The sequence below is a fragment of the Myotis daubentonii genome, chromosome 2, assembly GCF_963259705.1.
Source record: "Myotis daubentonii chromosome 2, mMyoDau2.1, whole genome shotgun sequence".
Taxonomy (NCBI): Eukaryota; Metazoa; Chordata; class Mammalia; order Chiroptera; family Vespertilionidae; genus Myotis; species Myotis daubentonii.
In genome coordinates this window covers 206,124,419-206,134,954 of record NC_081841.1, presented here as the reverse complement: position 1 = coordinate 206,134,954, position 10,536 = coordinate 206,124,419, and the positions used below count along the sequence as shown (strand labels likewise).

The window sequence follows — 10,536 nt, the reverse complement described above, 5'->3', positions numbered from 1 at the left end:
TGATGAATACCAAGAACCTACAACCAAGATTACTTTATCCAGCAAAGCTATCATTCAGAATTGAAGGTCAGATAAAGAGCTTCACAGATAAGGAAAAGCTAAAGGAGTTCATCACCACCAAACCAGGATTATATGAAATGCTGAAAGGTATCCTTTAAGAAGAGGAAGGGGAAGAAAAAGGTAAAGATACAAATTATGAACAACAAATATGCATCTATCAACAAGTGAATCTAAGAATCAAGTGAATAAATAATCTGATGAACAGAATGAACTGTTGATTATAATGGAATCAGGGACATAGAAAGGGAATGGACTGACTATTCTTGGGGGGGAAAGGGGTGTGGGAGATGTGGGAAGAGACTGGACAAAAATTGTGCACCTATGGATGAGGACAGTGGGTGGGGAGTGAGGGCGGAGGGTGGGGCGGGAACTGGGAGGAGGGGAGTTATGGGGGGGGAAAAAAGAGGAACAAATGTAATAATCTGAACAATAAAGATTTAATTAAAAAAAAAAGTTGCAATGCAATGAACCAAAGTTAGGTATGATTAACTGAGAGATGTGTGTCTCTCTAAATTTGGTTACTTGAAATGATCAAGTTACAGCAAGAATCTGGCTGGCTAGAACCCACATCTTCTATGCACAGGTAAGGTTAATATGCAGACACAGACATGAACCACATTTCTAAATGTTTAATTTGCTTCAAAATAAATTAGCTAACCAGGAATAGATACTGTTGTTTAAGCAAGTGGTGGCCATTTAATTAACTTAATTACTCAAACGTAGGATTGGATTATATTTAGAAGTTAGATAAAGAGAAAAAATGGGAATAGGAAGAAAAGAGAATTGAGTTTTTATTAAACACTTGATTTGTGGACATTCATGACTATTGCTGGATATAAGACATAACAGGTCCTCTCAGGAACCAACCCTCCACCCTCACCCCAAGATTCCCTGGGGCACTGTTATCTTAATGCTGTTTGTATGCAGCTCTATTGTCTGCAAGAATGAGTGAAATTATGAAGAGATTAACAAGACCAGAATGAGTCTGCAAAATGGAAAACCCAGGAGGAAGGAAATGACCTCTTAAGAGGAAGAAAATTCTCTTAAAAGCGGGAATAAGTATAAAGTTTAGAATATTCTACTCAAAGTTCTCTCTGCTCTTATTGCTTGTTAAGGAGGCTGGGAGGGACTATGGGAGAAAGTCAGTGTTTTTTGCTGAGTAGCCTCATAGATGGGTCACAACTAAAAGAGAGGCAAAACTAGGCTTAAAGTGGCCTTCCCAGGGTCCCAAATGGCATTGCTGCAGCAGTTCCTGGCACCAAACCAGAGAGCTCCATAGGCCTGCAGAAGATGAAGCCATGGAGGAACGAACATCCAGCGACTGGTGGGCAGGGTCTGGGTTGTTTGTCACCTGCCTGAGACATACACCAATCATGGATGCCGTGGATGCAAAGCAACAGATGTGGGCTTCAAGAGAAGGTGAAAGATTTGAGGGATGCTTCTAGTGCTCAGAGATTAGAGATAATGAACAGATCCAGGAGAAGATGGGAGAAATAATCCAAGAGAAGAGACAAAAAGAAATGAGTCCAAGGAGATAGAGATGCAATTCAGTGCTACACGTTTGCTGAGAGTAGGGAAGGTGCCAGCAGGAAAGAAAGACAGGAAACTCTGCCCCAGCAGACACCATGATATTAAAGACCATGGAGACAAATACACTGCGCAGATGGAGTTTGGGGGTTCCTCATTCCCAAAGACCCCTTTCCAAGAGCCTAAAAAGGACACTGACAATGTATTTCTATGATTAGATGATTGGTAAAATTTCATGGGGGTGGGGAGAATGTTTTAATTGAAATTAGTTAGAGTTGATGACTCTCTTTATTCCAACATCCCCTTGCCCTACTTAACCCATTTATCAGTTGGCCTTGGAATGTCCAGGGCCCTTTTGGAGACCTGGCTAAGGAGAACTTGACTGGGGGATACATTTAGTCTGCGTCTAGTGGGGTATATTAATACTTTTTTCAGTCATTTCCATGAATAGTCATTCCACGTAGGAATGCCTTTCAGGAATATACCTACTACTGAGTGTGCTCATTTACCCAACATCATACAATGAAGATGCACGGCCAGAGATCACATCTGGATATGAAAGATTTCTCCAGTGGGAGGACAGGAAAGGATCAGGATAGTGGAGAATAAATAAATGTCTAAATGTTTGGAGTCAGAGAAGCCGGCTGGAGTTTGGCAGGCCCTGTTGGGTTTGGAAGATTCTTCAATCAGTATGTCAACCAACACAGATGTTTCTCTTTCTTCATATGATGAAGGTCAGGGATCTAAATTTATCCAAAAAGCTAGAGAGGCACCATTTGTCCCTATTGGGATGGCAGGTTTTGCAGCAATCATTGCATATGGATTATATAAATTGAAGAACGGGGGAAATACTAAAATGTCCCTTCACCTGATCCACATGCATGTGGCAGCCCAAGGTTTTGTTGCGGGAGCCATGACTCTTGGTTATAAAGGAAGAAAGACAATCTTGTCCATCACTGAGTTTATAATTTCACTGAAGAGCCTAGACATGCATAGGGTTGGAAGTAAGACCCATTATCTGGACGAGACCTATGATTGCTGTTTTATTGAGTTGAAGATAAAAAATATTTTTTAAATGTATGGGCTATGCCATGTATAAGGAATTCTGGGCAAAACCTAAACCATAGAAGAAGAGAAGCTGTCTTGGTCTTCTTAGTGGTGTTTGCTATAGTTAGACATCTCATATTGAGGTTATATGTTTATTTTGAAAATAAATCATTTGATTTATGTTAATTTGAATATTGGCTTCCCTTTTTTGCAGGCTTGATTTTCCAGGTGACTGAATTACTAGTGACTAGTTCACTAGCTAGGTCATTCAGGGGAGTCGGGCTAGCACGTAAGAAACATGTCACTTTTAAATGCACTTGGTGGTGGTGAAATGTCCACCTTCTTAAGCTCTTCTGGTGAAATTAGTTCTCAGCAAGAACAACATGCCAATCCTGAAGTACTCCCAGTTGTTGCAGAATCTCACATGCTTTTGATGTTATGTAGGAATCCTGTTTGCCCCAGTAACTTTGACTTTTTTCTGCCTGCCTTGTGGAACTCTTTAATGAAGAGTTCAGTTTTTAGGGCTGGTTGGCTCTTAAAGAACCCTTTCAGAACAATGCATGGCATATAATGTTACAAACCTGCCCCCAACTGAACATGTGTGTGTGTTTAAACCAAATCTAACATGCTGAAAATGGCTGCTAGAAGGTAGTATTTATTTTAGAGTCATACTAGTAAACATAAGATAATTTGGGTCCCAGTTTAGCTCTTTTCTAATTGCAGAATTATATTTTTGCTGCTGTTATATTAGAATAATTTTAAATGTCACCTTGAAATAGATATAGGTATCTTAAGTGCTAACACAAAGGTAATGAAAAACAGTTTTTAAATATGTGCAGTATGTTCATTTTCTCTGTAAGAATCATAAATGTTAAACTAAACAAATTACCTATAATGGAAGTGGTGAATGATTCAAGAGCAAGCTCTGGAAAGACATTATACAAAAACTTTGGTGTACTTTATTGTACTTGTGAAATTCTAACCTGAATTACATTCCATGGTGATAACATGGTAAATGTAGTATTGTTAAAGTAAGTGAATACACACAAAAAAATAAACATAAAAAATAAATGTTTGGAGTCAGAGTGTAAGAACATTCTAATCATCAGATGAATAAACATGAAGCCGAGGATTTGATTCTTATAATAGCCTAATCTAAATGGAAGCTTCTCTTGTCAGGAATGTGCACAGTAATGTAACATACACAACTATAAACTCTATCTATGTTTTCTTTTATGATGGGAATTTCATGAAATAGAATTTATCCTAAATCTGTTTGTAGGACCCAAACTTGAAGCAGTACTATAAACAGCAAGCATGTCAGTGTGTGAGTTTGGTATCTTTTATTCAATCCAACTATCAATGAAAAACTATTTCTGATGATCTGTAGTAGAGGAAAGACCAAATTATCTTGCACTTCTCTGTAGAAAAAAATCACAAAACTGTCATATAAAGAAGTAATCAAAGAATAGGCAGCCAAAAAGTGTAGGGAAAATGTATTGTAAAGTTGTTTCAGGCAGCCAAATAATAAAAAATAATGTTATTTTTATGACTTTCTGGGTGTTTATATTCGCTTTTAAAAATACATGTTCGTGTTTGTATCTAATTCTGAATTTACATGTTTATATTCCTTTTCTTAAAGTAGGCCCATGGAATTAAAAAACTTCAAGCTCCACATCCCACCCGACTGAAGGAGGAAACAGAAGAGGCATTGGCAGCAGGAAGCAGTGAAGAGGCCAGCTGGTGAGGAGGACAGTGACCCTGCTGGTGGCTGACTCTCTGTGGGAGAAGGTGGAGGTGGCTACTCAATGGCTATGTCCAGCGTAGGGCATAGCAATGGACAGTTGAAGCTATGAAAACATCTGCTAGGTCTCTCCTGGCCTGGAATTTTCAGAAAGTGTGTGAGGTTTCCTGTTTGAAGCAGCAGGGCTGTCCCAGATTCTACAAACCAAACCAGGCGTGGCTTCCTAACAAGGGAGGTGACACTTAAGAAAACTCAAGGAATAGGAGCATAGTCAATAAAACCTATTTCCAAAAATTCAGAAAAAGTGTAGCTCTCATACTATGATGCACTGGGTCTCTCAGTAGCCCTAAGGAACTTTTGTTCTCAAAGCTTTGAGATTTGTTTCTTCCAAATTTTATCACAGGCAAGCACAGAGCAACATCCATAATAGGGTACTCAACCCATTACACCTTAGCTTCCCTGAGAATTAGTGCTCGGGAACGAATACAAATTAATTATCTGGCTACATGATGGCAGGATTAACCTTTAAAGTAGATGCAAGGACCATGATTTACATAATCTATTTAATCGCTTTTCAAAAGAGTTAATATTTAGAAGGCAAGTGGGGAGAAATAAATTACATCTCATAGCTTTCCGTAAACACCAAGATCAGATCACAAAAGAACAAAATTAACATTATCCAAGGTGTAGAATATATCAGATGCCTGAAGCAATAAATTAGACTGCAGGAATAATTAACAAACCTTCCAGAGTCTTCTTGGTATATGAATTCATCCAGAAAGCAAACAGTGACACCAGGAGCACATTTCATCCATCACTCTCCTCTTGGAATCCAGAGTTGTCCTGATCTGATGAGATATTTGACAGGTGTGCTTAATAAATATCAAGACCATTTGTTTATGGATCTACCAGGGATATATCTAGACTACAAAGCACAGGTTGAAAATGAGCCAAATAAAACTTAATTTTAATCTGGCTATATTTCTTATCATTTTCTTCATTTAGATTCCATTCTAGGCAGGACATGTCTTATTCTGCTTCTTAATGAAAAAAAGGTCTAACAACAGAGCAACCAGCTGTTGGTCTGTTCTCTAGTCCCAAGGATCCTGCTGCCTCAGAGCTGCTATTTACTAAGGAATCCAGAGGAATTCTTGGGGAATGTGCTTAGGGAGAGATGCCTTATTCAAAGTGAATTTTCTGCATCTAAAAATTCTGAAAACTTAGGTTGCCCCAAGAGAATGACACTAGAAGAGGAGGAATAGAAAAAAGGGGAAACTAAAATTTTTACAAGTAGTTTATATTAAAATTTAATTTTCAATTTAAAAAAATACTCACTGTGAATTTTGCAAACACAGGGACACAAGGAGAGTTCCAGAGGATACAAGAGCTCTGCTTTTCAGTAGTAGAGGTAGAGGGAAACGTATAGTATAGGGCTCAGGGGCCTGGGAGGCCAGAGAACTGGCTTCTAGCCCTGACTGCCACCACCTGGATGGCTCTGAGCAAACTCTTGTTACTCCTCTGGGAGCCCAGGGTCCTTATCTGAAAAATACCTAGCTCCCAGCACAGCCATTAAACATGGTGTAGACTCAGTGCAGCCTGTGTTTGAGTTTTAGGCCTACTAGCTGCATGACTTTGAGCAAGACATTTAAATCTTTGGCCTCAGTTTCCTTATCCATAAAATAGAGATTATTTTACTGACAGGATCATTGGTATGATTAAATACAACAAATGTATAAAACCCTCAGCATAGTACAGTGATGGCAAACCTTTTGAGCTTGGCGTGTCAGCATTTTGAAAAACCCTAACTTAACTCTGGTGCCGTGTCACATATAGAAATTTTTTGATATTTGCAACCATAGTAAAACAAAGATTTATATTTTTGATACTTATTTTATATATTTAAATGCCATTTAACAAAGAAAAATCAACCAAAAAATGAGTTTGCGTGTCACCTCTGACACGTGTCATAGGTTCGCCATCACTGGCAAAGTACTTGGCACATAGAAAGAGTTTGATAAAAATTGGTTCTTATTATATTTAATATAGCTCTATTATTCTATAATTCTAGTTTTATGATAAAAAGATAGAACACCCACATTTGAATAATATTACACATGATGAGTCTGTAATAATGAGTTTACCGCACCAGAAGGCTTCTGTGTTACACCAATAATTAAAACAACAAGAGCTCAATTTATGAAAAATACATACAACATAATATCAAATAGGAGAAGGAAGCTGGGAAGAGTTGTCCTCAGTGTGAATGTGCTAGGGCATACTGGCAAGCAGTAGAAGGAAATTATCATTGAAACAGTTGAAATGTTATATCCTTTTCTCTAAAGTTGTTTGAGAGTTCAATACAGACCTAATAAGAAGCTAGAACGCTATGAAAAGTGGTTTTGTTACTCTTCTTTTGCTCTGAAATTGTCCCAGATAAGTAGAGATTGCCATTTAGGGTTACAGTTAGTGCTCCAGGGCCCTTGCAAAACCAGCCTGCCAAGGTGATGGATCTAGCTGTTTTGTGGCTCCTCCACAGCTCCTCACAAAAAGCTTTTCACAAGAGAAAGATGATCCAATCTCTTCTGGTGAAGCTTGCTGAATATCTCTGCCCAGAAAATGTTCCCATTAGCTTTTCTCCAACTCAGCCCAAAGCATTTTAAGAAACTTCCGTAGAGGTAGCCTACTGCACTCTTCATCAAACTTTGATTTTTTACTTCTTGAATGTTAGCCAGGAAGAGAGGATTTGCAACTCTATTGTCATTTAGACTAATGCTCTCTCTACCGCACCAGAAGGCTTCTGTGTTACTCTGATAATTAAAACAACAAGAGCTCAATTATTGAGTGTTTTCCATATGCCAGGCACCCTGCTAAGCACTTTACACACTTACATCATTTCATTCTCACCACAGCTCTATGAAGTCAGTAGTAATATTGTTCCCATTTTTTAGATGAAGACATGGAGGCTTAGAAACTTTAAGCAACTCATTCAAGGTTACAATGTCGGTAAACATTAGAGTTAGAATTGCCTTCTACTTCATTCCAAAGCTCCTGGTCTGAACAGTCACTTCCTATAGGGCCTGTGATCTGTTGACTGTGAACCCTCATCCGTAACAGTCTCCCCCAAATTACGGTGCTGTCTCTTCTCCTTTAGGAATAAGACATCTTGTTGCACATGGCGGAGGGAGCGTTTTCCCCAGAATGGATGCGTCCATCAGCCAATAATTTGATTGCCTGTTTTATACGCAGTACAGTGCTAAGATAAAAAAGACTTTGGACTTGCAATCTTGTAATTTTCAAAAAAGAATATATTTGAGGAGACATAATACACAGATAAGGTTGTAAAAAATTAACAGTCCATCTTAAAAGTAGACTAAAGAGCCAAAAAATCTGAACCAGAATGTGTGTGTGTGTGTGCGTGCGTGCGTGTGTGTGTGTGTGTGTGTGTGTGTGCCTAAGGGAAGTCAAAGAGAAAAATTGTTGCCCATTTACTCCACAAAATGCCACCAGAAAATATGAGGAATATCAAGACAAAATGAGACTATAGCTATTTATTTCCTAAAAGAAGAGCATTAGAAGAGATTCATCGGCATGACATTAGCAATCATTCAAAACATTTATACATGAATTCTTGAAGACATGAAAAGGACAAATCAATCAGGCACACCGCGTTTGAAACTATCACATTATCGAGTTCTGTAATAAGCCATGGTCCGGGAATGCAGAGTCACTAGCTTCCCCTCCACTTGGTTTCCTCGTCTTCTGCCTTCAAGTATGAAAATACAGTTGGGGGGAGGGTAGGAGGGGGTGGGTAAGAGATCAACCGAAGGACTTGTATGTATGCATATAAGCATAACCGATGGACATAAGACACTGGGGGGTAGGGGAGGCCAGGGGATTGTCAAGGGCGGGGGGGAAAAAAGGAGACATATGTAATACTCTTTGTAATACTTTAAGCAATAAAAAAAAAAAAAAAGAAAATACAGCTGGGAATCGACCAAATCAAGGGAACTACAGGTGTGCTCCTTCGAGTCTGTGGACAGGAAACAAAATGGACAAAGTCCACTTTTAAATCAACATAGTCCTTTGAAGAGATAGCTTGATCTCCTCCTGTATATGGGTGTAGCACCCCTCAGAGACAATAGGCCAGAACTGATTTATTTTCCTCTTTTCTGGGTCATTCACAGAACAGAATACAATATCAAATTGGAAGAGAGAATTCTTTTTTCCTCTATGTCAGTAATAACTGTGTTGTGTGGGTTTTGTTTTTGTTTGGGGTTTTTTCAGATCAGGATGCTGGAGGGAGAGAAATGAATGCACCAAATAAGCATGAGGGAGGAATAAATTTTGTCTCATACAACCTTAACATGAGCTACCCAACACTCTATAGCTGTGTATTACAACCTTATCTGTGTATTATGTCTCCTCAAATATATTCTTGACCCGAAGATGAGCTCTGTTGGAACCAGGAAAGTGTTTCTTTCTGTTATAGAAAATGACTTTTTCACATAGATCTGGAACACGCTGTTCTCTAAAAGTCATGCTCCCCTCCCCCCACCCCCAGCACTGTGGGAGGCAATAGAGTTTGGCCATATCATTTTTACCTCTGAAGATGTATAGACCTGATTTCAAGCCCCCAATTTCTTCTGGGCTTTAACCCTTTGCGGTCGTTTGTCTACTCTCAGCCACCATAGCTTTTTTACCATTCCGGTCGTATGTCTGCTCTCAGCCACCACAGCAAGGAACCGTACGAATCTTAACTCTATTCATTCATGTATCAGTTCATAATTTCTCTGAAAGCTCTTAAGTGTCTAAGCGACCTTGTCACGAACCAAAACATTGCCCCGACAAATCGGAGATATCAAAACTCAATATAAACAAACGCGGTCGTTCCACACTCGCCATGCAAAACACCGTGGCGAGTCAGTCGCCTTTTGAGAGTGAAGAAATCGACAAGCTTGGAGATACTTCGCAGAATTTCAAATAAAGCTTTACAAATTACGTTTAACTGTAATTGGGCATTCTCACTTGTTAAGATATTTCAAAATAATACTCCAAAATGGCAAAAAGAAAGTTACCGAAAGAAGTGACTGCGAATCTGAAAGTAACGATGAAGAGTTTTATTTTGGCACCTTGAATACTGACTCTGACGTATAAAGTGATAACGTTTGTAGTGATTCTACTAGTAGTGACGTAGTTCCAAAAAAGAATTAATAAATCTTGTTTATCCTTCATAATCTTGCATGTTATGTATCACTGCTCTTTCAATGGAAATTAATTCCGACCAGTACGACACCCATGTCCAAATTTAATACGAACGCAAAGGGTTAAGATCTGTGATTTAGGGGGAGAAAGTAGAGGTGTCAAGTTCAGAACTACTTGGTTACATGATCAATTACAGACCTTTGGGGACTGCTGTCAAGGTTTGAAGGAAGAGGAGAGAGCATTCTTACATGAACCTTTTAAAACAGCGGTTCTCAACCTGTGGGTCGCAACCCCTTTGGTGGTCGAACGACCCTTTCACAGGGGTCGCCTAAGACCATCCTGCATATCAGATATTTACTTTACGATTCACAACAGTAGCAACATTACAGTTATGAAGTAGCAGCGAAAATAATTTTATGGTTGGGTCACAACATGAGGAACTGTATTTAAAGGGCCAGAAGGTTGAGAACCACTGTTTTAAAGGCTTCATTGGGTATTTGAGATATACAGTGGAATTGTTTCTCTGAAATTTTGATTCTTTTTTTGTAAAATGGAAATAACCTCGTCTTCTGAACACTCAAGAACAATCTATTAGAGTGGAAAATGCTTGTGCACACGGAGAGTATCTCCTAAAGTTGTATCTCAAATATTTGAGCAGTGCCTAACACAGATAAAATGCGTAAAATTACCATTGTTGAGTGAACGAGTCAATGAAGGAATGAGTACCTCAATGGATTGACAGTAATAAAAATATGAAAAATTCATGAAATCATCTATGCTATTTGTAAGCACACTCTTCCCCAAATGAAACAAACGATAGGACTCTTCCTTTGGCGTGCCTCAGAGTCTATAAAGTATCTCAACCTTTGATTTGAATGTTTTAAATTATCGGGTTTTTTGTTTTTTTATTCTGTTTCATCTTTGACAAGCCAATTCTAATACAAGCCTGGCTTTTC

General features: G+C 38.8%; 1 protein-coding gene across 1 annotated transcript; it reads left to right on the top strand.

Annotated features, from left to right (window-relative positions):
- Positions 1–2,228: 2,228 nt before the first annotated feature.
- On the top strand, positions 2,229–2,714 carry LOC132226457 (HIG1 domain family member 1A, mitochondrial-like). The gene is made up of 2 exons (XM_059681103.1): positions 2,229–2,510; positions 2,665–2,714. The coding sequence occupies exons 1-2, from the start codon at positions 2,279–2,281 to the stop codon at positions 2,712–2,714; spliced, it is 282 nt and encodes a 93-aa protein (XP_059537086.1). The 5' UTR covers positions 2,229–2,278.
- The last annotated feature ends 7,822 nt before the right edge of the window (positions 2,715–10,536 follow it).

Excerpts from the sequence above, each read along its gene's own strand:
- LOC132226457 (XM_059681103.1), top strand. The coding sequence starts at position 2,279 with ATGTCAACCAACACAGATGTTTCTCTTTCTTCATATGATGAAGGTCAG. Across the intron at positions 2,511-2,664 it reads TGCGGGAGCCATGACTCTTG|GTATGGGCTATGCCATGTAT; the intron begins GTTATAAAGGAA and ends TATTTTTTAAAT.